The 27,154-nt window shown below is 44.3% G+C and overlaps 1 protein-coding gene and 1 pseudogene across 1 annotated transcript; both read left to right on the top strand.

Annotated features, from left to right (window-relative positions):
• Positions 1 to 7,924: 7,924 nt before the first annotated feature.
• Positions 7,925 to 9,319, top strand: LOC121148041 (annotated as a pseudogene).
• Positions 9,320 to 20,935: 11,616 nt separating this feature from the next.
• BECN2 (beclin 2) lies at positions 20,936 to 22,213 on the top strand. Its single transcript, XM_040968312.1, has one exon. It carries the CDS (start codon positions 20,936 to 20,938, stop codon positions 22,211 to 22,213), a length of 1,278 nt encoding a protein of 425 aa, XP_040824246.1.
• The last annotated feature ends 4,941 nt before the right edge of the window (positions 22,214 to 27,154 follow it).

Below are 27,154 nucleotides of genomic sequence, written 5' to 3'. Positions count from 1 at the left end.
TGGAGCAGCCAGGATATGAACCAGCACTCATATGGGATCCCATGCGTGTAAGGTGAAGATTTAACCACTAGCTTTTGTACTGGCACCACATGAATTCATTTCAAGCTGTGTTTTAACCGAGGTGTTGCGCTGCTAAGGCAGACAGCCTTCTACACCTTTTGGATTAAGAATGTTTGAGAACCTGGAGGGCCAGCATGGTGGCATATCAAGTTAATCCTCTGGCTACAGTGCTAACAACCGCATATGGGTGCCAGGTCCTATCCAAGATGCTCCACTCTGATCCAACTGCCTGCTAACAGCGTGGGGAAGCAGTAGAGGATGGCTAAAGTCCTTGGGCTCCTGCACCCAGAAGAAACTCCTGGTTTCAGCCCAGTCCAGATCTACCTGTGGCAGTCATCTGGAGAGTGAAACAGTGGATAAAAGATTGAACTCACTCTCCTTGTATCTCTCTCTCTCTCTCTCTCTCTCTCACTTTCTCACTTCTCCTTCTCCCTTATTGCCCCCTCTGTTGGTTATGACAATCTGATTTTCAAGTAAATAAATAAATCTTTTTAAAAAAGTTTCAGAATCTGGTAGTGTAGAAATAGAGGGTGACAGGAAAAAAATGAGTGACTAAGAATACTTTAAAAGCTTATTTCATATTTCAAGCAACAAAAATGATTCAAATTAAAATAGCTATGACATAATTATTTTGATTTTCTCACTGAGGTTAAATTTTGAATTTTGACATTGTAACATTCCGTGTCAGCCAGGATGCAGGTTTGAGTAGGAAGCTGGCATATGAGAACATTGCTGGGGGTGGGGGGGGTGCACACATTTTTTCATCGTTTTAGGGAAAAGTATGGCAGTGTTTTTATTTTGTGCCAGTAATCCCAATTCAAGCAGACCAAAAATACTTGCAGGAGTTGAAAAATACATTTATTCATTCATTAAATATGTATTGAGCATCTATTTGGTGGCAGCTGAAGTCACTGATTCATGAATCTTGAGGGAAATAATCAGTCCATCAAAGGAAATGAATTCAGGTAATTACAAGTGTAGTAATGCATCATTTATCTGGAGTGTCTTCGAATCAATGGGTTGTTAGGTGACTTCATTATGTTAACATCAGAGTGCACTCAAATAAACCTAGATGGTGTCACCTGCTACCCAGCTGGGCCATCTGACCTAGCCAAAGCTCCTAGGGTGATGGTGAACAAAATCACCAAGCGCAAGAGAAATGACATAATCAGGATATGCAGTAAATGCATCTATAAAGCTACAGTCAATCTTTCACAGCAATTTTTAAAAATATTTTTTATTTTTATTGGAGAGGCGGATTTACAGAGAGAAGAAGAGTCAGAGACAAATATCTTTCATCCACTGGTTCACTTCCCAAGAGGCTACAAAGGCAGAAGCTGGGCCAATCTGAAGTCAGAAGCCAGGAGCCTCCTCTGGGTCTCCTTCATGTGTCTCCGGGCTTTGGGCTGCCATTCACTGCTTTCCCAAGCCACATGCATGTACCTGGATGGGAGGTGAAGCAGCCAGGTCATGGACTGTTGCCTACATAGCGTGGAGGACTAGCCAGTTGAGCCATCACTACCTTTTATGGTAGCTAAAATAATTAGAAGTTTTAAAGTCTACTTAGCAGTAAGCCAGAACCTGCAACAGCATAGTGATTTTTTTTACCCATTCTCCTTTATTTTGCAGTTGCCATATCTATATGCCTACATATACGTCACACACATCACAATACCAATCCATTCTACAACCAGTAAAATGTCTCAACAGGCTAATCCTATGCCTTACAGTGCTGGTACCCATATGTGTGTACCAGATCTAATCCCAGCTGCTGCACTTCCCATCCAGCTCCCTGCTCGTGGCCAGGGAAGCAGTGAAGGACGGCTGAAGTTCTTGAGTCCCTGCACTCACATGGGAAACCCGGAAGAAACTCCTAGCTCCTGGCTTTGGCTCAGCTTAGCTCTGGCCATTTGAAGAGTAAACCAGCAAATGGAAGAGCTTACTCTCTGTCTCGCCTTCTCCTTGTAAATCTTGCTTACACCTAAAATCCAGGAGTTTGGAGCACAGGGAGGAAGGAGAACAAGAAGAAGAGAAGCAAGCTAGAGAGATCAGGTGGGTTCTCCATAGTGTTGTTGGGATTGTATTCTAATTGTGAGAAGAAGTACTAAGAAGCGTGAAGAGAGGGGGAATGATCCAGCTGGCTCTTTAAGACATTGCTGTAGCACTGGAGAGCTGAGGGTAAACAGGAAGTATGAAGTCCAGCCTTGTAGATGGCAGGGGATGGAGAAGAGTGGGGAAATTCAGATTCCAGCCAGGAGATGGTGCTGTCAGAGGTGGCTGAGAAACGGGATGAAGGGTTAGAGACCCACAGGACAAAGCTTGGTGTGAAGCCTAACCCACTGCCACTTTCTAAAATGAAAAGACCTGGGCCCCAACCAATAGCCTAATGGCTAAATTGCCTTACATATGCCAGGATCCCATATGGGCACTAGTTCATGTTCTGCTACACTTTCCCATCGAGCTCTCTGCTTGTGGCCTGGGAAAGCAGTAGAGGATGGCTCAAAGCTTTGGGATATTGTACCCACATAGGAGACCTAGAAGAAGCTCCTGGTTCCTGGGTTTGGATCAGTTCAGCTCTGGCCATTGTGGCCATTTGGGGAATGAACCAGCAGATGGAAGATCTTTCTCTCTATTTCTCCTTCTCTCTTTTATTGGAAATGTGACTTTCTAATAAAAATAAGTAAATCTCAATTTCAAAAAAAAAAAAAAAAAGAAAAAGAAAGAAAGAAAGACCTGCTGATATAGGAGGTTTGAAAACCACATTTTAGAGGGCAAACCAACCATTTCTATTTCTGGATTTACACGCTGCCATGCAAGCAGCTAGATTTCAGATTACAAGGCTTATGGGAAGCTCCACCTTACTTCCCGTATCACCTGTCCATCCTGGTGTCCACACTACAGCAGATTACAGTTGATCCCAGTCTCCCAGGGTCTTGGGCAAGAGCTTGCCTATGTGAAAGCCATCACATCCCACTTGTGTGCATGGATGTTATCCTTGTGTTGTAGCTCAGGAAACTGTTGCTTCTCATCCATGTTGGAGTATGGCCTAAATTGTGTCTCTAGTACAGACACAGCCTGGAAATTATGGCCAAGTAATTGCATGAGAATCCAAAAATAAAGAGGTACATGTATGGTTCAGTTTTTCTTCACTGCAATGCAATTCCCGAGACAGCCAGCTTGCAAACAGAAAATGGTTATTTAGGCCATGTTTTAGAGCTCCAAGTTCAAGGTTAGAAGCCCATTTTTTGGCCTGTGCTAAGGGCAGAAGATGGCAATGGCTTAGAGTGTGGGAAGGAAGGATTCCATGGTGAGTCATGGAGTATGCTCAAGCTTTCTAACAGCTCTCTTATGAGAAACTATCCTCAAAGGGTAGCTCATGCCCCCAGTGATCCAAGGACCTCTCATTTGACCAATTAGACTGAAGGTTCTCCAGTTACCAATAATAGCACCCTGTGGATCAAACCTTTAACACATAGATGTTTAGGGGATATTTAGCATCCAAACTTATATTCCAATGATAGCAGGAGAACCAGAAGAAATGGGAGGAATGAAACTAACAGGGATCCACAGTTTTCTAAATTATTCCCGGAGATTGGCTTCTGTCCTCTGCCATGAACCACCTGAAACACACAGAGGCACCACCTTTACAGCTCAGCAAGTCAAGGCCTTGTCCTGATTTAGAGAACACTGTTCAAGGCCTCATCGAGCAGCATACCTCCCCACAGGGTGGGTGTACCGGACCAAAATGAATATTAAATATGTCACCTTGCTTTTTGTTCTTAACCTGCATATTATGGCTAAAGTTCTTTAAAACTTTTCCTGATCAGGTACAGGGGCACAAGGGTGGGATACCTTTTTTTTTTCCTGAGGGCTATTTGGATATTTACAGCATCATTTATGGGCCAAATAAAGTTAGCAAAAATTAGCCTGCAATAGATTTATCGAATTTCAAGTCCCACCTGTGATTACCTTGGCAGGTCCACACCAAGTGACTTAACTGCCCTTAAATGGCTTGCTGGATATATGTTTCCAGCCCAGTTTGGGGAACAACAAGGAAGTTTTGGCAGGCAGCTAGTCTGGGGAATCAAGGAATGATGGGCTCCACAGTCCTCAAAGCTTTCCATAGTCTCCATCAAGACACTGAGGCTGCCCAGGAAATCCCAGTAGTTCAGAGTACCCAGATTTTTTCTTTGAAGAAGCAAACTAGAATGGACCTTCACAGTTAGGTGATGTCAAACCATCCAAAACTAGGACAGTGATGGATTATTGGCCAATAAACATTCAAAGGTTCCAAATTGAAACCTCCTGAGTATATCTGAAATCTCTGAGGCGTCAACATGGGCTAGGTACAGATGTTGGGGAATAGTAACTAGGAAAATTAAATGCATCTCTTTGATGTGGATGCTAACCCAAGGGTCCCTGAATCAATCACTCCATAGGAAAGAACTGCCAAGATCTTGAAAGGAACAAACTATCAGAATGGAAAGCCCAGTCCTCCACACTTGAGGGCTGCCATGGAAACTGGAGGTTGGAATGAGATCATCCCAGAAGGGCCAGTGGCCCAGGTGAACCATGGGAATATGGGCTGGCAATGAGGGCTCAAATCAGCAGGGGAGAAATGAAAACCAGGGCAACAAAAAGGAAGGCATTTCTGGTAAAAGAAAAAAAATTAGTCACAGCTGTAAAACCACAGTCACAACATTTTGAACATTTTGGCTGAAAAAGGAGTAAAGACTAAATTTATTTTATTCTTGCATATGTCTTTCATCGGAGGATACTAAAACACTTTGCTCACACCAAGCACCTTGTTCTCAGATCAGCTGCTCCAATTTTATGAGTCAGTGACTCATGCTAAGGGAGAACACAGGATATATGCATAGCATTAAGTCATGGGAATTGGCCCTTATAGTAAATATTTGCACACTTATTGGAGCTCCCAAGATCAAACTTTCTATTTTTACTAAACTTGTATGTAACATCACAAATAAAGACATATGATTAAAGTTAAACACCCTCTCTAGAAGCCATATTAACTGTGGAAAAACCAAAATAGTAAAAAAAAATTTTTAAGATTTTATTTTTTTATTTTTTAATTTATTTAAAGATTTAATTACTTTTATTACAAAGTCAGATATACAGAGAAGAGGAGAGACAGAGAGGAAGATCTTCCATCCGATCACTCACTCCCCAAGTGACCACAAAGCCGGTGCTGCGCCAATCCAAAGCCAGGAACCAGGAACCTCTTCCGGGTCTCCCACACAGGTGCAAGGTCCCAAAACTTTGGACCACCCTCAAGTGCCTTCCCAGGCAGGGAGCTGGATGGGATAAGAACTGGCGCCCATATGGGATCCCAGCATGTTCAAAGCAAGGACTTTATCTGCTAGACCACGCCACTGGGTCCAAGATTTTATTTTTATTTTTATTGGAAAGTCAGATACACAGAGAAAAGGAGAGGCAAAGAGGAAGATCCTCTGTCCACTGATTCACTCCCCAAGTAGCCACAATCCGAAGCCAGGAGCCAGGAGCCTCTTCCGGGTCTCCCACGAGCTTGCAAGGTTCCAAGGCTGTGGGCCGTCCTTGATCGCCTTCCCATGACATAAGCAGGGAGCTGTTTGGGAAGCGGTGCACTGGGATCAAAACTGGCGCCCATATAGGATCCTAGCGCATGCAAGGTGAGGACTTTTGCTGCTAGGCCACCCCACTAGGCCCAAAAATAGTAAAATTCTCTGAGGGTTCTGCATAGCAGACTCACCTAATGGAGAAGAGTATGGGAAGGTACAAACAGAAATAGGTAGATCTTGCCCACTCAGCAGCTGTCATGTCCACTCTGCAGCTGAGATGTCAAGTTCTAGAAAACCTTCAGAGAGGAGCAGTGGTTCGGCTTAATTGACTTTGGCTTAATTGACTGCCTAAAAGTGCAGGATTCCGTATGGATGCCAGATCTTGTCTTGGTGGCTCCATTTCCAATTCAGCTCTCCACCTATGGCCTAGGAAAGCAGCTGAGAATAGCCCAAGCCTTGGGATCCTACACCTGTGTTGGAGACCTGGAGGAGGCTCCTGGCTTCAAATTAGCTCAGCCCTGGCCATTGCAGCCACTTGGGGCATGAACCAGTGAGTGGATCTTTCTCTTTCTCTCCTCCTCTCTGTAAAATTTACCTTTTCAATGGATGTAAGTCTTTAAAAAACTTTACATATATATACTTATATATATATACATATATATATACACATTGGATATGGGAACTTACCTTCTGTAATGACTCTGTCACATCTGGTTCAGGGCAAACTTGGCTGAAAATGAGAACCCTGGTAACTGAGCATTGGCCTCCTGCACAACCAGGCTTCATGTGCTTGTCTTGAGCATAAATAAGTTCGTGGAACATTGCCATCAGAACAGTCTACACTGAGACAGAAATAGGCCAAGACAAATCCACTCTGCAGTCATTTTGGTGCAGAAAAAACTAAGACCATACAGATGCTGGTGAATGAGTTTCTTTAGCCATAATCTTTTCTTCCTGCCTTCTGGGTAAGAATGATGTTCAGTTATGGAATCAACTCTGCTCCCTAAAGGCATCAATCCTTAGATCCTGCTGCCTGCAGCTCTCCTGAAACCACCCATCACAAGCCCACTCCTAGAATAGTCCCTCCTTAGCCCTGTTCCAGGGTGCCTCCTGGTTCCCCTTACAGCGAAGTGTTATAGAACCCCCATTTTTTTTTAAGTAGAGGTGTGTTCCCAGAGGGCGCTGGCAAGCCAGTTAATTTACACAAGGGCAAACCGAGAGTGTTTGTTAGTTCACAGTTCCCAGATGTGCTTTTTGCTAACGGATTTTATTTATTTTGTAAGAGTTATCGAGAGGGAGAGAGAAAGATAGCTTTCATCCACTAGTTCACCCCCTAGATTGGCCCAGGTGAGTGCTGGGTTGGGCTGAAATCCAGAGCCAGGAGCTTCTGCTGGCTCTCCCATGTGTGTGACAGGGGCCATCTTTCACTGCCATTAGAAAGAGACTATGTAGGACACCAAGACTCTAGCTCCCTAGGATGTGCTTTACAAACTCCGCCTTGCTTTTGTTCATGAGCTGACTTGGCTATCTCTTGTTATGAGTCTAACTATTTTGTCTTCCTTTACCTGGCATAATGCTGTTTTACCTTGAGGCCAATTTTGTCAAATGTGAACATAAGAATGCAGATTTGGAGGACATCATTATTGGGATTGGTATATACTTTTTCCACTTTGATGCTCTGGGGCCACAAGTGTTTTATGATTGGATAAAATAAAAATTAATACGTTTCCATCCAAAAATGCCTTGTAACAAGCATTTGGGATTAAAACCTTTATTTTACATTGATATAGTTTGTCAATCTTCCTGTTTACCAGATTAAAAATTATGTGTTTAGGGCCAGTGCAGTAGCCTGGTGGCTAAAGACCTCACCTTACATCTGTTGGGATCCCATATGGGTACCGGTTCATATCCCGGTTGTTCCACTTAACTTCAAGCTCCCTGCCTGTGGCCTGGGAAAGTCTGTGATGGCTCAAAGCCTTGGGACTCTGTACCCACGTGGGAGACACAAAGGAAGCTTGTGGCTTCTGGCTTCAGATTGGCTCAGCTCCAGCTGTTGTGGCCACTTGGGGAGTGATCCAGCAGATAGAAGATCTTCTTCTTTGTCTCTCCTCTCTGTGAATCTACATTTCCAATAAAAAATAAATACATCTTTAAAAAATTATGTGTTTCCGTTTCCCTCAGCCACCTCCTTTCAACCCTGTCCAGCGTCGGTGCGGCCTGTGGTGGGGCGATGGAGGCTCAGGAACCTGCCCAGCTGTTGGTCCCATTTCTCCTCCCCCACCAGATCCCGGGTTTCACCCACCATGGCTTTACCCACGCCAAGAGCTGCGGCCACCCAGCTCTTGGGAGCCAAGAATTCTCCTGTCTTGTTCTTGCTGCCCAGCGTGCTAGTGGTTCCTCCACAAATTTGAAAGATGTGTTGGCTTACCTGATACCTAAGGAACTAACCAGAATCAAGACCTTCAGACAGCAGCATGGCAAGACAGTAGTGGGCCAGATCACTGTGGACATGATGTATGGTGGCATGAGAGGCATGAAGGGCTTGATATATGAAACATCAGTTCTTGATCCTGATGAGGGCATTCGTTTCCAAAGTCGTAGCATTCACGAATGCCAGAAGCTGCTGCCCAAGGCTAAGGGTGGGGAAGAAACCCTGCCTGAGGGCTTGTTTTGGCTGCTGGTGATTGGACAGATCCTGGCAGAGGAACAAGTTTCTTGGCTTTCAAAAGAGTGGGCAAAGAGGCAGCCCTGCCTTCTCATGTGGTCACCATGGGAAGGTGACCTACACCCTGTGTCTCAGCTCAGTGCAGCCATTACAGCCCTAAACAGTGAAAGTAACTTTGCCCAAGCGTATGCAGAGGGTGTCCACCGAACCAACTACTGGGAGTTAATTTATGAAGACTCCATGGATCTGATTGCAAAGCTACCTGGTGTTAATACCAAGAACTACCAGAATCTTTACCAGGAGGGAAGCAGTGTTGGGACCATTGACTCTAAACTGGACTGGTCTCACAGTTTCACCAACATGTTAGGCTGCACTGATGCTCAGTTCACTGAGCTCATGAACTTGTACCTCACCATCCACAGTGACCATGAAGGTGGCAATGTAAGTGCCCATACCAGCCATTTGGTGGACAGTGCCCTTTCAGATCCTTACCTGTCCTTTGCGGCAGCCATGAATGTCCTGGCAGGCCCTCTACACGGACTGGCAAATCAGGAAGTACTTGTGTGGCTTACACAGCTACAGAAAGAAGTTGGCAAGGATGTGTCCAATGAGAAGTTATGAGATTACATCTGGAATACACACAACTCCAGATGGGTTGTCCCAGGCTATGACCATGCAGTACTGAGGAAGACTGATCCACAATACCTGTCAGAGAGAGTTTGCTCTGAAACACCTGCCTAATGATCCCTTGTTCAAGCTGGTGGCTCAGCTGTGCAAGATCATGCCCAATATCCTCTTAGAGCAGGGCGAAGCCAAGAATCCTCGGCACATTGTGAATGCTCATAGTGGTGTACTGCTCCAGGACTACAGCATGACAAAGATGAACTACTGCACAGTCCTGTTGGGGGTGTCATGGGCACTGGGTGTACTGGCGTAGCTCATCTGGAACTGGGCCCTGGGCCTTCCTCTCGAGAAGCCCAAATCCATGAGCATGGATGGTTTGGTGAAGTTTGTGGACTCGAAGTCAGGATAAAAAGGAAGATGAGGGAAAACTACCAGAAAGTGAAGAAACTTAAAAAACGTATATGCTTTTTGTTTTTTGTTTCAGGGGGCCTTTAAAGACTTACGATTAAATTGTATCTGAGGCACTGAAAATAACATTTGAGGTTACAGTACAAATTAAGATTTTCAAAGATCAAAAATAATGCCCCTATTCCCTCTGTAAGGCACCCCCAAATGGGACGACCATACCTTAGTTCCCCCAAAAAATGAGTCTCCCCAATGACCAATGAAGACGAGACTTGATGCAAAAGCAGGAGGCTTTATTCAATCACCAGCACACTGGGGCTAGGGCCAGTCCCCACACAGGAGGCCAGGCACACCAGCCCCGATTCTTGGTTTAGCATTCTTTTTAAAGCTAAAAACCACACTCAGGAAAGGGGGCCATAAAAGACCTTTGCCTTGCCATGCAATTAGGGTCTTTCCCACTGCTGCTCTTAATTCCTTATCGCACTTCTTCCTGAGATGCCTGTCCCAAGACTTTTTTTTATGACCTAATGCAGATTCAGCTGCAGGTGCCCCCTTATCTCTCTGTGGTTCCCAGGCTCTATCTAAATCATGAGATGTTTGTTCGGCTACCCATTGTCTTTTTCAGCGAGCAAAGTACAGAAGGCAAAAAAAGCAAATTAAATTCCTCTATCCTAAATTTTCCTTTTCACCTGTACCCAGCTTCCTTCCCTCTGCCTGGTATGGGCTGATGACCAGGACAAGTGCATGTGACATGTGTTGCATTTGGCCTCCAACCATCTCTAAGAAAGACGGTCCTCCTGTCTTGGGTCAAAGCTGGCTGTGGAAAATCTGTAGTCAGTTTGGAGTTTTTGCTTCAACTCTGCCCAGTCCTTTCTAGGCCAGCAAACCAGGACACTGTCCCTTGTTTCCATAGGAATCATGTTGGACTGTCATCTGTACCAAGCCCCCAACCCTCTCCCATACACACAGACATCTCCTAGCAAAACCTGCTGATTAGCTGGACACGCTTTGACAATTTTTTAATGCTATCACAAGACTGTAATGGCATGGCATTTGTTATTGTGAGAGGAGTTAAGACTGGGTAGTAGGTAGTTAGGGTATTCTGGATCCCCAAGTCATTTTTCCTCAAATATAAAGGGATATTTTCCCCACCATGTCTTGGGTTCACCAGAACATGTCTCTCCCAAGACAAGTGCATATCTTATCAGAAACGTACTTCCCCAAAAGACAAGGGCGACATTAACATATCAATTCCCCACCTGAAGCATCAGCTCAATCCTGTCTCTGGCCAGTGCCAAGGGGGAGGGCTTCAGACTGGCCTCTTTATCATTAGAAAGGGACCAAGGAAGTTGGCCAGTGACACCTTTCTGGCCTTTTGTCCCAAGGCCAGGTACCATGGAAACCAGGAATTTTCTTTGTTTATGGAGAAACATCTTTGAGGTAAACCTTTAAAAGATGCTTTCTGGATCCAGCACAGTGGCCTAGAGGTTAAAGTCCTCACCTTGAACACTCCAGGATCCCATATGGGTGCCAGTTCTAATCCCGGCAGCTCCACTTCCCATCCAGCTCCCTGCTTGTGGCCTGGGAAAGCAGTCGAGGGCAGCCCAAAGCTTTGGGACCCTGCAGCCATGTGGGAAGAAGTTTCTGGATCCTGGCCCATCGGCCATTGCACTCACTTGGGGAGTGAATCATCAGACAGAAGATCTTCCTCTCTCTCTCTCCTCCCTGTATATCTGACTTTCCAATAAATAAATAAATAAATAAATAAATAAATAAATAAATAAATAAATAAATCTTAAGAAAAGAGACAAATTCTTTAAAAAAAAAAACAAAATAAATAAATAAAAAAACAAAAGATGCTTTCCCCACCATTGATATGGGGTTTTTTTCATCCTTTTCCTCCTGCCACACTATGGCAGAGGACTAGGGTCTCTTTTTCCCACTTTTCCTCCTGCCACTATGGCAGGGTTAGGTAAGGGTCCTTCCTATCTCAGAGCCCCATCCCGTCACTAAGATGGGAGTCTCTCTTCTCAATTTTTCTAATAAATCTTGCTTTAAAACTGTGTCTGCACGAAAGTTCTTTCCTGTGAGACAACAATTGAGGTTGCTGCTATATTCGGGGTCAAAAAACTCTACAACATTATGACTGGTAACCAGTGTTTAACTTCAGTTCTCTTAAAATTGTCCCACTCAAATTAAGATGTGGAAGTGTTCTGTTTCCCACTATTTTAATACTTAACCTCCTTCCAGACTTTTTATACCTGTTGCACCTAAAATGGGTTACTCTGAAGCCCCATCTCTAGGTCCCTAGTTGAACATCCTTCAGCAGATCTGTGGTCTTTCCAAGTCTCTTGGCCTTTTATCAGTGTACAATGTGAACTAAATCTCTTACTTCCATAGAATATAATGCTACTACCCCTTGACCTTCCCCCTTCTTTGATATGTTGGGGTATAGATCAGGGGCTCAGGAATGAGCTGCATGGAATCTTCATGTTCTGTCCCAGGGGTACCAGCTCTTTATGAACAGGGAAATGAACCAGGATTAGACAGGACTGTCTTTTAAGTCTCTGGCCCTGAGATTGACTGGGGGCATTTAAAAAGTGTGAGGCTCCCTCCTCATCTGCTGCCACAGGAAAGAGCCCCCTTATTTATCCTTCCTGTGCTTGTGTGGACCCCTAAACTCCAGAACCACACTGTGGATATGGGCACATTGTAAACCCCCCTGGGTGACTGTCAAGTCATAATGCTGACTTCAGGTTGTTCTGTATAAAATACAAAATAAATGTTTTTATTAACAATGAAAAAAATTATGTGTTAAATGTCTCTTCTTTTTGGCGTAGAGCCTAGAAATTACAGCATAACCCTCTAATTCCACAAAGTCTAAATTCATTGATCCCTCACTCAGGGTAATATTAGAAATGTGGATGCTTTTTGTTTCTTCCTTTCATGTTTCTTACTTGTATCTGCTTTCCTTAAAACTCCATATGGCTTGCTTTCCCTGTTTCAGGGAATCAGTCTCTATTGTGGTAGTTAGATAGCCTAAAAGGTCATCAGGGTTGGTCATGTTTTGGTTGGAATGAGAAAAGGGGAAGTTTTTTTAAAACTATGTAAGATGCCTGCTTCTGCCTGGAAGGCGTTGAAACAATGCCAAAGTGCCTTCCCATGCTTCTGAGGGATTTTTTTCAAAAAGATTTATTTTTCCTTCGAAAGCCAAATTTTACAGAGAAAGGAGACATAGAGAAGGTCTTCCTTCTTTTTATGTAAAAAAAAAAAATTGCCTGCAACATATTTAGATTTCTCTACATTATCATTCTTTTTAATACAATTTTCTTGGATCCAGGAATTTATATGATGTATTCTTTCACTTTCTCTTTGTTCTGAAAATGTTTTCTTTTTTTTCTTGTTTTCCCATGGCTTTAGGTGGGCATTGGGCAGCTTTGGTTTTTGTTTGGTTTTTGAACACATAAACAACTTTCTTCCATTTTATTCTAATGCAATGCTGGAACCAGCTATCAGTCCAATTAATTGTAGCTCATTTGAAGATAATCTGCTAATTTCCCTTGTTGCTATTAAGTTTTAAGGTATTAAATGCAATTTTTTTCTTTTTACAACTTTATTATGATGTAATCAATGATGCTTTAAACATTTTATTGAAGTGGGGATTTATACATTTTTTTAAAAATTACTATTTAAAAATGTTTTGGTTTATTACCACTTGTTGAATTTGAGCTTGGAATCTTTCATCAGTTCTGAAGAATTCACTGCCATTAGCTTTTTTTTTGCATATTGCTTCTTAATAATTCTCTTTTTTCAATTAGGACTCTAATTAAAGGATGTTAGATCATCTGATTCTATCATTCACATCTCTTAATCTTACTACATTTTAAAAATTCTTTTTAGTTTCTTTAAACTTCTACTTCTGTAACATTCTCTTCTACTGTTTTCAGTTTGTTCTAAACTCATTTATTACATTGAATTTTAGTTTGAATTATTGAGTCTTTTCTTTGTTGAAATCTCATTTTTGTTTTTTCAAGATTGCTGTGATTAAATATTTTTAAGGATTTATTTATTTATTTATTTCATTGTAAAGCTAGATCATATTTACAGAGAAAAGGAGAGAGAGGAGGATCTTCTACTCTTCAAATGGCCACAACATTTGGAGCTGAGCCAATCCAAAGCCAGGAACCAGGAGCTTCTTTCAGGTCTCCCACATGGGTGCAGGGTCCCAAGGCCACCCTCCACTCTTACCCAGGTCATAATCAGGGAGCTGGAAGGGAGGTGGAGCAGGGACATGACTGGAGCCCATATAGATCCTGGCATTAGCAAGGTGAGGATTTACTTGTTGAACCATCACACTGGGCTCACTGTGATCAATTTTCCTCAGGTGTTTTTGAGTGTATACTGTGGAATATTCATTCTTTTAAAATAATTCATGTCTGATAGTAGACAATTTTCAGTCCCTGAAGTTCAGTTGATGTCATCTGTTGTTTTTGCTGATTTTGTGTTTAAAAAAGGAAAAAGTATTTTTCTTCACATGCTCTTCATAGCCTTAAACAATGTTGGTGATGCCAGAAGCATAGATTTTTTTTTCTCCACTGAGATTTTTCATTTGCATTTGCTAAATCCCTGAGGGATTGTTAATCTACAGCCAATTTAAATGCACTGTTTTATTCTGATGATGTGAACGGGCTACAGTCCTTAACAAGTTTGTACATTGGGTTTATAAACTCAAAGAAATATTTCCTCCATGCTTTCTCCACTTATCTGCAACAGCTCTCACAAAATGGGGACTGGTTTCATCCTGCCTCCAACCCTTACATTGTGAGCAAGGTACTTGTGGGTTTGTTGTTGTTGTTGTTTGTTTGTTTGTTTGTTCATTTTTAATGTATAATGCCTTGAATGTGCTCTGTGCCACCTGATTCAATTAAATCTTGCTGTCAGGGCAAGAATCAGGACTACTGTGTAATTTTTCATTATAGGTACACGGAGACATTTGCTGCAACAGTTAAGACATAAGCAGTGAAGCCATGGGGATGCTTTTATCTGATGTAAGAGTGCCAGGATTGGAGCCACAGCTCTGCTTCGGATTCCAGCATCCTGCTATTGTATTTTCTGGGAGGCAGCAAATGCTTGAATTCCTGCTACCCACATGGAAGTGCTCGATTGAGTTCCTAGTCCCAAGCATTTGAAACACTTGGTGGGTTAGTCCAGCCAACAGGAAGTCAATCTATCTCATTGCTTCTGAATAAAATGTTTACAATTTTTAAAGTATTTAATATATAGTGATCATATCAGAGCAATTTATGTATCTAACACCTCAAATGTATATAATTCTATTACTTGGAAACTGTGGAGATTTTTATTTATTAAAGCTCTTAAGAATAGAAATGGGCTGCTCGCTTCCAATCCCTCTTCCTGCTAATGTGCCTGGGAAAGCAGTGGAAGATGACTATTCAGTGTTTGGGACCTCGCACCTGGAAGAAGCTCCCCGCTTCTGACTTTGGTGTCATCTAGCCCAAGCCTCAGTGACCATTTGGAGAATGAATCAATGGATGGGAGAGCTCAGTTTGTCTCTCTGTCTCTATCCTCACCGCCCACCAGCCTCTCTTTCTCTCTCTGTAACTTTGCCTTTCAAATGAATAAAAAAAAACTTCAATAAAAAAAGAATTAAAATATTCTGGAATTTTAAAAAGGAGATCATAAGTATTTGGTTTCCTTAAGGGACTGCTGGACAAAATTATGGTTCATCTACAGCAAATATTATGTGAGACATGGAAAGAAACTGGTCATTATTTAAAAAGAAAAAACTGATTTACACTGTGGAGTACTTCTGTATTCACACAGATGTGTGAACATATAGGAACAGAAAGCAAGGAGAAAAAAAATATATGTTGCGAGTTTTTGTTGTTTTACTTGGGGTTTTTGTTTGTTGATTTGTTTTTGGAGGTGGTTGTACTCTCACGCACCTCCATTCCTCTAGTGTGCCTGAGTATTCTTAGGGCAAATCTTCACACAGAGGCGCCCCTCCAGATCTCCAGGTTTCAAATCTGTGAATTCTGCCAACCAGAGCTCAGAAAGATTCTAAAACAAAGAAACAAAAAATTGCACCTGCGGTGAAACTGTTTGGACTTTTCTTCCTTGTCATTCTCTGCCAAAACAATGCAGGATAGTGATGCTCCACTCCCTAAGCAACTGCAATGGCTGGTGCTGCGCCGATCTGAAGCCAGGAGCCAGGAGCCAGGAGCTTCTTCCAGGTCTCCCACATGGGTGTAGGGTCTGAAGGCTTTGGGCCGTCCTCCACTGATTTCCCAGGCCACAAGCAGGGAGCTGGATGGGAAGCGGGGCTGCAGGAATTATAATCGGCACCCATATGGGATCCTGGTGCATTCAAGGCGAGGGTTTTAGCTGCTAGGCCACGCGGCTGGACCCTGCACAGTTTGTTAGAAGAGACTTAAGCATCTTTGGATTTGGCATTCACAGAAGGTCCTGGAACTAAGAAACGATCAAGGTGATAAAATCCAGACACTTAAATTGTAGTCAATGGCTAAGGTTGCATCTTTCCTGAGCAAGTGTTACACTGCTGGGAGAAGAGCAGCTGGAAGGCATCCAAATTTGTGTTAACTATATGCCAGAAGAGTCACCTATTCTGTTTTATTTTGTTTTGTTTTTTTAATATGTAAGGGGAAGACACCAGCACACCAACAGACAAGGTCTAGGGACGAGAGTGTCCCTGAGGCCCCTGAGCTAGGCTCACTGTCTACAGAATCAGACTGACCCTGAGATAATAATTGTAAAGAGAAAAACCAGAACATTTACTCAGAGTCTTTGATAAATACGTTTGAGGTGTGTTTTCTGGTGACTCCACGAAGACTGTCTTTGCCAAGCCAGTTTCCAAGCTTCCCTATGTGTTGCCTGTCTCCCCCTGCCCACTCTGCAGTGTGAAGGGAAGATGAAGCCCTGGCACTGTTTCCCCATGCTGCAGCATCACTTTCCATCCCCAAGCATCACTCCGGAACACCTGCAGAACTGACTCAGGAGAGGAGAGGGGCTCAGGCTTTCCGGCAGAGGAGTGTGAGACAAGACCATAATATTCTTTACTCCCCAAAAAGTTGTTGGAAGTAGCCTAACTCTTCACTCGCTTGGATGTTGATCTGTTTCTAACTATTTTGTGTATGCTTGGGAGAGGAGGGGCTATCAGCAGCTGGCCATCCGCAGCTTGATGTAGGGTTCATCCTAATGGATCTCTTCAGTGATTGGGTCTAGGAATTTTGTACTAGGGCCAGTGAAATAATATTCATTTAGTACTTTTCTAAGATCACTTTCTAATCTAGATCACTTTTTGCTTCATTGATAAAGACCAGACTCATCAAGTGTTAGTGGAAAACACAATCTTCAATGTCAAAAATACCTGGGTCAAAACCGAGGACAGGGCCTAGCAAAGTAGCCTAGTGGCTAAAGTCCTGGCCTTGAATGTGCCAGGATCCCATTATGGGCGCCAGTTCTAATCCCGGCAGCTCCACTTCCCATCCAGCTCCCTGCTTGTGGCCTGGGAAAGCAGTCGAGGGCAGCCCAAAGCCTTGGGACCCTGCACCCATGTGGGATACCTGGAAAAGATTCCTGGTTCCTGGCTTCAGATCGGCGCAACACCGGCCGTTGTGGTTATTTGGCGAGTGAATCATCGGACAGAAGATCTTCCTCTCTCTCTCTCCTCCTCTCTGTATATCTGACTTAGTAATAAAAATAAATAAATCTAAAAAAAAAAAAAAAGCCAGGACATTGGCAATCCAATATTGTCCTTTCAGATATCCTTTTATTGGTTTTAGAATTAAAATGAGAAAATGGATGTAAGATAATCATGTTGAATAGTTTGCATTTGCTATTATAATATTTATTTTATAGAATTTTGCAGGTTGCTGCTTGCCTAGGTCCTAGACATCTTCTATTTAGGAGACCAGGCTGAAGGAACAACTCTAATGTGGGTAGACTACTGTCATGACAAATGACAGGAACACAGAAGAGCTAGCTGAAACTTGGAGTTACAGCACTGTTACTGTGGGCCAGGCCGTCATCCAGGATAAGTTTTCAAATGGAGGGAGATGAAATGGGTATTTTTACTGCAATAAAAAACAATAAAGGACAAAAATCATTTAAGAACAAGAATACGTTAGATGTTTTAAAAAAGATTTAATTATTTTTTATTGGAAGAACAGAGCTATAGAGGGAAGGAAAGACACAAGGTAAAAGATCTTTGCTTAGCTGGCTCCCCAAAGGGTCATGATGGCTGGAGCTGAACTGATTCAAGAACAGGAGTCAGGCAGCCTCTTCCAAATCTACTACGTGAGTGCAGGGTCCCAAAGACTTGGGCCATCGTCTGCAGCCTTCTGAGGCCACAAGCAGGAAGCTGGATCTGAGGTTTAGCAGCTGGGACACAAACCAGTACCCATATGGTTTGTTAGCACTTGAAGTAGGGGGATTAGGCTATTGAGCCATGATACCAATCCCACATGCTAGGTGCTTAACAGATATTAGCTTGCATCCTGATCCCAATAAGTAAAGTGGAATTTAATACTTAACTGGTGATGATGAAAAGCCAGCCCTATTGCCAGGCTGCTCTTTGACCATGATGCCAGCTAGCCAGTGGCCCCAATACCTTTGTCCTAATCATAGTCTTATTGCCTGGAGCCATTCCACCTCCCTCATCTTCCTCACCATTTCCAGGTCCATCCCTGAGTTTATCACTCTTGCTCCGTTGCCTCACTTTCCTTTTTTTTTTTTTTTTAAGATTTATTTATTTTTATTGGAAAGTCAGATACAGAGAGAGGAGAGATAGAGAGGAAGATCTTCTGTCCATTGATTCACTCCCCAAGTGACCTCAATGGCCAGTGCTGAGCTGATCTGAAGCCAGGAGCCCAGAGCCTCTTCCAGGTATTCCACACGAGTACAAGGTCCCAAGGCTTTGGGCCGTCCTCGACTACTTTCCCAGACCACAAGCAGGGAGCTGGATGGGAAATGGGGCTGCGGGAATTAGAACCGGCACCCATAATGGGATCCTGGCACATTCAAGGCGAGGACTTTAGCCACTAGGCTATCATGCCAGGCCCCTCACTATCCTTTTTAATTCCTTAGTTATCCTTGTGTCCAAATGGCGCACTTCCACTTTCTGTTTTCACTTGACTCTGGCAATCTACAAGACCATGCAGAATCTCCTTCCTTTCTAGGCTCTTCTTGGTCTTTGTTATGCTATTTGTGACTTTGTAGATAACAGTATGACAACAGTGGCTACCTTTTCCACTGAGTAAGCATATGAAATGTGAACACTTAGCCCAAACTACCCAAATAACTGAAAACACAGTCCATGAGCACATCACATGGTTATCTTTTAAAAAATTGTTTGCAAGAGTGACAGAGAAGGACATATAAACAGAGATTTCTTCTATAACATCTGGGCAGTCTAAAGTCAGCATCCTGGAACTACATCTAAGTCTTTTCTTTCTTTTAGGATTTATTTATTTTTATTGTAAACTCTGATAGAGAGGAGGAGAGATAGAGAGGAAAGATCTTGTGTCCACTGATTTACTCCTGAAGCGGCTGCAACAGCCAGTGCTGAGCTGATCTGAAGCCAGGAGCCAGGAGCTTCCTCTGAGTCTCCCCACATGGGTGCAGGGTCCCAAGGCTTTGGGCCATCCTCGACTGCTTTCCCAGGCCACAAGCAGGGAGCTGGATGGGAAGTGGGGCTTCATATGGGATCCTGGTGCATGCAAGGCAAGAACTTTAGCCACTAGGCTACCACGCTGGGTCCCATCCAGGTCTCTTATGTAGGTGGCAAAAACCCAACTACTTGACCCATATTTGCTGCGTCCTAGGTTAGTCATTAGCAAAAAGCTAGACTTAGAGGTAGAATCAGGACTTATTTTAGACACTCTGATATGAGATTGGGTGTGTTAAGCCACAGCTTAACTATTGTTCCCTAAAATTCAACCTGTGTATGTTAATGGTTTTCAAATGGTTTCTCATTGTATAGTTATGGGAGAGGACTGGAAGCAATGTGGAGGAGGGAACAAAAACTAGTTGGCGACCCTGGCTACAAGGAGTGGAAACCATTGAGAGTGAGAGGACTTTAAGTATGACTTCAGTTGCTTATTTTTACAAAGAAAAACAAATTTCTGAGGGATGACTACCTATAACCAATTATGACCAGGAATCACCAGATTTGGTCCAGAAATTTTCCATGACACCAAAGTAGAATGGAAGAAATTAGGAGATGACTGAGTGTCATAAACCCCGTGACCAGAATTCAAGAAAAAATGTTGTTATGCCATTAGCCTTGACAAGAGGCAAAGAAGGTTTAACTGGGGCCTCTGGCATGTAGGAGGGCGGGGAAGCAGTTGGAAAGGAGTGGGCAGGTGCAGTGGGTAAACAGTGGGTAAACAGCCACTTAGGCTCTGGATGCAAACACATGCCCGTGTGTGGACAGTTAGTGTTGTCACAGGGGAAGTGTTCAGGCATCTAACCCCACAGACTTTTCTCTCCTTGCCACTGATTTTAAGGATGATGAGAAGAAAAGGCTGATGGTTGGCAAAGTTGTATCTTGTGCTCCAAAAGACAACGCTTCGGGAGTGTATGGAGGAATACAGCAGTCATTGGGCATTGCTGGAAATAAGGGGTCATAGTTCAGAACAGACAATAAAACCTGTCTCCTAGATTTCAGAATAAATTTTTTATTTTTATTTTCTTTTTATTGCAAACGCAGATATACGGAGTGAAGGAGAGACAGAGAGGAAGAGTTTCTATCTGTATTTATTGAAAAGTCAGATATACAGAGAGGAAGAAAGACAGAGAGGAAGAGCTTTAGTCCAATGATCCCGATATGGGATCCTAGGCCATGCCACTGGGCCCTTTTTTTTTAAAGAGTAAATAAATAAATCTTAAAAAGTTATTTATTTTGATTACAATGTCAGATATATAGAGAGGGGGAGAGATAGAGAGGGGAAAGGTGTCACTGGCCAACTTCCTTGGTCCCTTTCTAATGATAAAGAGGCCAGCCTGAAGCCCTCCCCCTTGGCACTGGCCAGAGACAGGATTGAGCAGATGCTTCAGGTGGGGAATTGATATGTTAATGTTGCCCTTGTCTCTTGGGAGAGCATTCCTGATAAGTTAAGATATGCACTTTTCAATTAGCGGGACTAGTAGAATTTGGAAGAACTGAAATACAGTCAGTAGGCAGAACTTAGGAGCCCAGGGGTGAGGGCAGTAGAGAATGGGGAAGTGGGCAGGGGCCTTGGTATCAAGGAAACATGATGGGCTTTATTTTAAGGTAAGATAAGAGTACTCAACACCTAAGGGAGGGGCAAACCATGATGATAGTTTAGTTTTAGAAAGGCTGCCCTTAAGGTGTGTCTAGCCAATGTTAAAAGAGGTGGAGCGATCTGATTTTGCTTCTAGAAAGAATCACTGGTTCTACAGAGCTAGAAGAGACCTTCTTGTATACCGGGAGTGTATACAAGAGTTTGTGGGGTATAATTAGAAGAGGGAAAAATCACTCTCCAAGAAAGAGCTAGGAAGCATCGAAGGGTAAGCAGCCTTGGTGCCTAGATACAAACGGAAAGTCATGACCTCCACCATGTATTGCACCATTTTCATGTGCCAGCGCTGCTTACGGCCTCTAAAACTGAGTGAGCCTCAGGAGACGCTGACCTCTGAACCGGAGGAGCCTGGAGAAAGTGGGGTGACCAGGGCCTTCTACGGAACCAGGACACTACAGGGACAACTGGAAGAACTGTCAGAAGGCGGCTCCAGAGACGCTGTTCTCATTGATGGTAGGAAGTCCAGGGACAAAGACTGCTATTGCTTGTCTGGGAGTGTTAGCTCTGCGAGAACCTTGGATAGCATCCAGGAGACCATCCTGCAGACTTTTGAAATCATTTCAGGCCAGAGAGAAATAGGCCATCCACTGTGTGTAGAGTGTACGGACAGCCTCCTGGAGCAGCTGGACTCCCAGATCACCCTCTCGGAACTTGACATTCAGAGATACAAGCGCTGCATGGAGTCTGGGGAGATGCAGGTGGAGCATGAGATGGAAGCGCTGAAGGAGGAGCTGCGGGCTCTGGAGCAGGAGGAGGCCCTACTGGATCGGGAGTTGGAGAATGTGGAGGAGGGCTGCGTGGAGGCAGCAGCGGCCCTCCAGGAGGCCCAGGCCGAGACAGAGAAGCTGGAGCAGCAGGAGAGCCAGTACCACTTGGAGTACAGTGCGCTCACATGGCAGCAGCTGGAGCTGTGTGAGCAGCTAAGCAGCATGGAGAACCAGCTGTGGTATGCCCAGCAGCAGCTGAGCAGGCTGAACTCAGCCGGCATCTTCCAATTCACCTTTGACATCTGGCAGGAGGGCCCCGTGGGAGTCATCAACAACCTCCGATTGGGTTGCCCTCCCTCCGGTCCCATAGACTGGGATGAGATCAATGCTGCCTGGGGACAGGTGGCCCTGCTGCTCGTGGCCCTGTGCAACACAATTGGCCTGGAGTTCCAGAGATACCAGCTGGTGCCCCGCGCAGACCACTCGTACCTGAAGGCATTGACAGGTAACTCGGTTTTGCTGCCGTTGTTCTCTGGTGGGAGACAGAATGTTTTTCTGAACAATGAGTACGACCGGGCCATGATTGCCTTCCTAGACTGTCTGCAGCAGTTCAAGGAAAAGGCAGAGCAGGGCCACGAGGGTCTCCAGCTGCCCTACAGGATCTGTGTGGAGAGAGGCGTGCTGGAGGATGCCACAGGCAGCGGCCATTCCTGTGAACTCAGGACCCACCTGAACACCAGGGAGCGCTGGACTCAGGCACTCAGTTTCATGCTTGTAAACCTCAAGTGTAGTCTGGCTTGGGCCTCCTTGAGATATGGTAAAAATTAAGCTTTATTTTTTTCCCCCCATAAAATGTGAAAATGCTGTAAATCTGTAAAGCTAATAGAAGTACAATGTGTTTCTAATTCAAGAGAACAGTGACTACAGCAGACATTAATTTGAGAGCAAGATAAACTATTGGGCACCAGTGCTGTGGCATATCAAAGTGATAGTTTGAGTTCTGGTTGGCTGCTCTGCTTCCCATTCGGCTCCCAGCTAATGTGCCTAGCTGCATAGCACGAGATGGACCAAGTGATTGGGCCCCTGCCACTCATGAGGGAGACAAGGGTGGAGTTCATAGTTTCTGTCTGGTTCAAGTTTAACTCTTGTAGCCATTTGGGAAGTAAAAAGACAAAAAAAAAAAAAAAAAACAAAACAAAGGTCTTGCTCAGAGCAAAAATCATTACTACCTTTAACACAGCATTAGCTTCTTTGTACTACCTTCCTCTGCCCAGATAAACATTCAAAATCAAAGAAGATGGATTCCAAGAAAACGAGATTATTTCTCCATTTACAAAGGGACAAAGGGAGGCAAGGGAATAACCTGAGGCTGGGGAAGAGAGGGGTGTGTGGGAAGGACAAAGCTGGGAGACTTCCAACGTTTTTGATAAGCCTTTGGTATATAATTGTTAAGGGGATGGTGTGGGGGGATAGGGTGAGAATATTCAAAGACTTGTAAATGTTAATCCTTGCTTAATCTCTGAGGAACTTTCAATAAATTTCTGCACATTCTTTTATGTCTTAATGTGAGAAGTTGTGTCATTATTTTGGGGTTCACTTTGAGGTGAGGGGTTAGGGTGGCCAAATATATTAATATCAGCTAATAGCTCATGTAAGATGTCATGAAGGGGGTCTGGTGTGATGGCTCAGTAGCTAAATCCTCACCTTGCAAATGCTGGGATCCCATATGTGTGCTGGTTCATATCCTGGAGGCTGGTTCTTTCTAAGATTTTATTTATTTTTATTGGAAAGGCAGATATACAGGGAGGAGAAGAGACAGAGGGGAAGGTCTTCTGTCCAATGATTCACTCTCCAAGCTATCACAGTGGCTGGAGATGAGCCAATCCAAAGCCTGGAGCCTGAATCTCTTCTGGTGTCCCATGTGGGTGCAGGGTCCTAAAACTTTGGGCCATCCTTGCCTGCTTTCCCAGGCCACAAGCAGGGAGATGGGTGGGAAGCAGGGCAGCCGGGATTAGAACCGGCGTCCATATGGGATCCCTGTGCATTCAGGGCAAGGACTTTAACGGCTTCACCATTGCACCTGGCTCTGCTCAGTCTGGGAAAGCAGCAGCTTGGGACCCAGAATCCATGTGGGAGACTTGGAAGAAGATCCTGGCTTCTGACTTTTTTTTCAACTCTAGCCACTGTGGTCTTTTGGGGAATAAATGAGTGGATGGAAAATCTCTGTCTCTTCTTTCAAATAAAAATACATCTTTTAAAAAATATTGAGTTACAAAACTGAGAAGCTGGTGCCGTTATACATCAGGGTAAATAGTTTTCTGCCCAAGATTTATTAAAGAGACAGAATCCTGGCTACTAGTACCTCTATTTAACATGCACCTTTGGTCCTAGCTAGAGTATTTTAGTTAAAAGATAAGGGTAAAATTGATGTCTTAAAAGCTTTAATTTTTACACAGTTGAGAGGGATGCAAGCCCATGTGGGCCCATAACTAAAGCGGGAAGGGTCAGGCAGGGAGGAAGGAGGGTGGGACACTTGTTTTAGCTTTGTTTTTCCTTCTGTGTCTGCAAGGGAGGAGGGGATGGTCATTTGACAAAGCCTTAGACACCCAATGTGGGTTCAATGAATATTTTTTATTTCTCTTCATGATTTAAAATTTTTTTAAATTTTAAATTTTGAATTTTATGGTACGATTCTGTATAGTCTGGGATTCCCCTACCCCAATTCCCACCCCCAGCTGATTTCCCCATATTGTCAAAATTGTAACAAGGAGTTACAATTTTATCAGCTTGCTATTTAAGTGTGCCCCAACATTGCTGGTACAGACAATGTCAGACAGTCCATCATCCCATTGTCTAGATATGTCTAACACTTTCACTGGGGATCCATCATTTATTTGGAAGTAGGGATGCATGTTGTATTGTGTCTTCACATCTGGATATGGTAGTCTCTTAGTGAATGTTCTGGGGTGTACCTTGAGTGGTTTTAATAGTTTTTGCTCCAGGGTTGAGAAAATCTTTCTACAGTCTGTTGATTGACAAAGTCTACTTTAGTACATCCACAGACCAGAAACATGCAATACTTGCCAGGAGAACTGTCCAACCTGTTCTGCATTCCATCCTCTGGCAAGGCCCTGCTGCTCTAGATGAGCTGGCTGTCATGTTGCCCATGCTCATCAGGGCATGTTGTCCACTACAGAGGCACAGCAACTGAGGAGGCCCAGTCCCAACACATGCAATGCAAGGTCAGACCGTATATCCTGTGATTTTCTTTGTGGCCAGGGTTTGAGTCCAGTAGTCTAGTTGAGGAGTCCCCCCAAGAAACCTGGGCTGGGGTCACCACAGACTTGACTCCTGTGTGTACCAGCCAATGCAGGGTAAGGTTTGGTCTGTTACCTGCAGCAGTCAATGCACATGCCAGTGGATGCAAGCTGTCTTGTCAGTTCTGCCCCAGTTCCACATCTCACACGAATTGACAGGTGTTGTGGCCCTGCCCAGCCAGCTATGATGGGGTGCAGGTAGTGATAGCCAACATCCATTGACAGTGGGCAAATGAAATGTGGGCTGTCCCCTGCCCTCTGTCCTGAAGGTGGGTCCTGATAGCAATGGAATGTTAATTCCATCCTCAGCCACTTCCCCTACCACCTAGGTATTTGCTCCTGCCTGCCTGTGACTCACCTATCCACTGAGAGGGGAAGGTATTGCATTGTTTTGTAACCACTTCCCTCAGAAGCCTCTTTAAAGTGCCCATGAACTGTGAAGTGGGGGCTTGCTCTTTTTCTGGTCAGGTTTTTCTGTTACCTGGCACCTTGACTCTTGGCTGACCTAGGACAGGTAATCCCCTGAGCATGTTCCTGCGTACTGCTTAGAAGGGACAATGGATAAGGCAATGCTTCTGGTTTGTGTGCTATCAGGAGTTCCAGGAGAGGTGAGGCCTAGCAATGATGGAATGTGGGTAGAGAAGCCAGAGAACGGTAAATGTCTGAAGCTTTGTGTGTTCAGGTTATTCGTGGCATGTCTCTTAGGGTAGCTTATATTGTTGGGGAAGCTGGGACATAGGTCTTCAGCTTAACAAATGGACTTAAGGATAATGACTGTTTGTTCCCTTTGGGATTATTATTATTGATTGGATTGCCATATGGACTTGTGATTTGCTATTTCTAATGTGCTCTATTATCACTAAGATTGGTTAGTGGTTAGTAAAGACTCTTTAATAAACCTTAGACATGTCTGGTGTGATCTTGCTCGCACCCCTTAACACAGCCAATTACAGACCCAGACCTCATGCATACCGGTGAGTGCTGCAGCCTAGTCAGGGTGAATCCCATTAATCTTTATCAGGCCCATCCCTGGCCCTGGATTTTGTATATACCAGCCTCTGCTTTGGCCTAGCCTGGTCCAACCCATATTCCATATAGCTCTCAGGCACACTCATGGGTGCTAAGGCCTAGCTCAGCCCATCCTGTTCCCAGATCTGGCCCTCACCTGTGATGGCAGGGCCAGACCTGAGCAGAGCTGAAGCCAGGAGGCAGGAATCTCCTTCAGATCTCACACATGTACGCAGGATTCCAAGGCTTTGGGCCATCATCTACTGACTTCTTAGGCCACAAGCAGGGAGCTCGGTAGGAAGTAGAGCAGCCAGGACATGAACTGGCACCCATACAGAATCCCAATGCTTTCAGAGGATTTAGAGCCTGGCATGGTAGCCTAGCTGCTTAAGTCCTCACCTTGTCCACGCCAGAATCCCACGTGGGTGACGATTTGTGTTCTGGTGGCTCTGCTTCCCATCCATCTCCCTGCTTGTGGCCTGGGAAAGCAGTGACTCAAAGCCTTGGGACCCCGCACCTGCATAGGAGACACAGATGAAGCTCCTGGCTCCTGGCTTTGGATTGGCTCTGCTCTGGCCATTGCAGCCACTTGGGGAGTGAATCATTGGATGGAAGTTCTTCCTCTGTTTTCTCTTTCTCTCTGTATATCAGACTTTGCAATAAAAATAAATCTTAAAAGCAAAAGCAAAACAAATGGAAGAACAAGGTGAGGATTTATCCATTCCCATTGCTCCTGGCTCCAAGACAAAACATTCTATTACGTTATATGAGGAAGCATAAACATTGTTCAACCTGCAAAAATGTCCCCTTTTTCTGCATTTTCACTCTTATAATAAAAATATTAGCATAATATATTTTTTAAAGATTTATTTATTTATTGGAAAGTCAGATATACAGAGAGGAGGAGAGACACAGAGGAAGATCTTCCGTCCAGTGATTCACTCCCCAAGTGAGCTCAAAGGCCGATGCTATGCCGATTCAAAGCCAGGATCCAGGAACTTCTTCTGGGTATCCCACATGGGAGCAAGGTCCCAAGGCTTTGGGCCATCCTCGACTGCTTTCCCAGGCCACAGGCAGGGAGCTGGATGGGAAGTGGAGCTGCTGGGACACAAACTGGTGCTCATATGGGATCCCGGCACATGCAAGATGAGGACGTGAGCCACTAGGCTACTGTGCTGGGCCCAACCAATAGTTTCTTTTTAAATCTCATGTGTACTTAAAGGTTGGCATAAGTAATCTATTAAAGGGTCCCAGCGCCGTGGCCTAGTGGCTAAAGTCCTTGCCTTGCACACATCGGGGTGGCTAAAGTCCTTGCCTTGCACACATCGGGATCCCATGTGGTCACTGGTTCTAATCCCAGCAGCTCCACTTCCCATCCTGCCCCCTGCTTGTGGCCTGGTAAAGCAGTCAATGACAGCCCAAGGCTTGGGGTCCCTGCACCTGT

Source organism: Ochotona curzoniae, unplaced genomic scaffold (assembly GCF_017591425.1).
Source record: "Ochotona curzoniae isolate NIBS_2020 unplaced genomic scaffold, NIBS_Ocur_1.0 scaffold_4683, whole genome shotgun sequence".
NCBI classification, from domain to species: domain Eukaryota; kingdom Metazoa; phylum Chordata; class Mammalia; order Lagomorpha; family Ochotonidae; genus Ochotona; species Ochotona curzoniae.
This window is presented reverse-complemented; position numbering and strand designations above follow the sequence as displayed.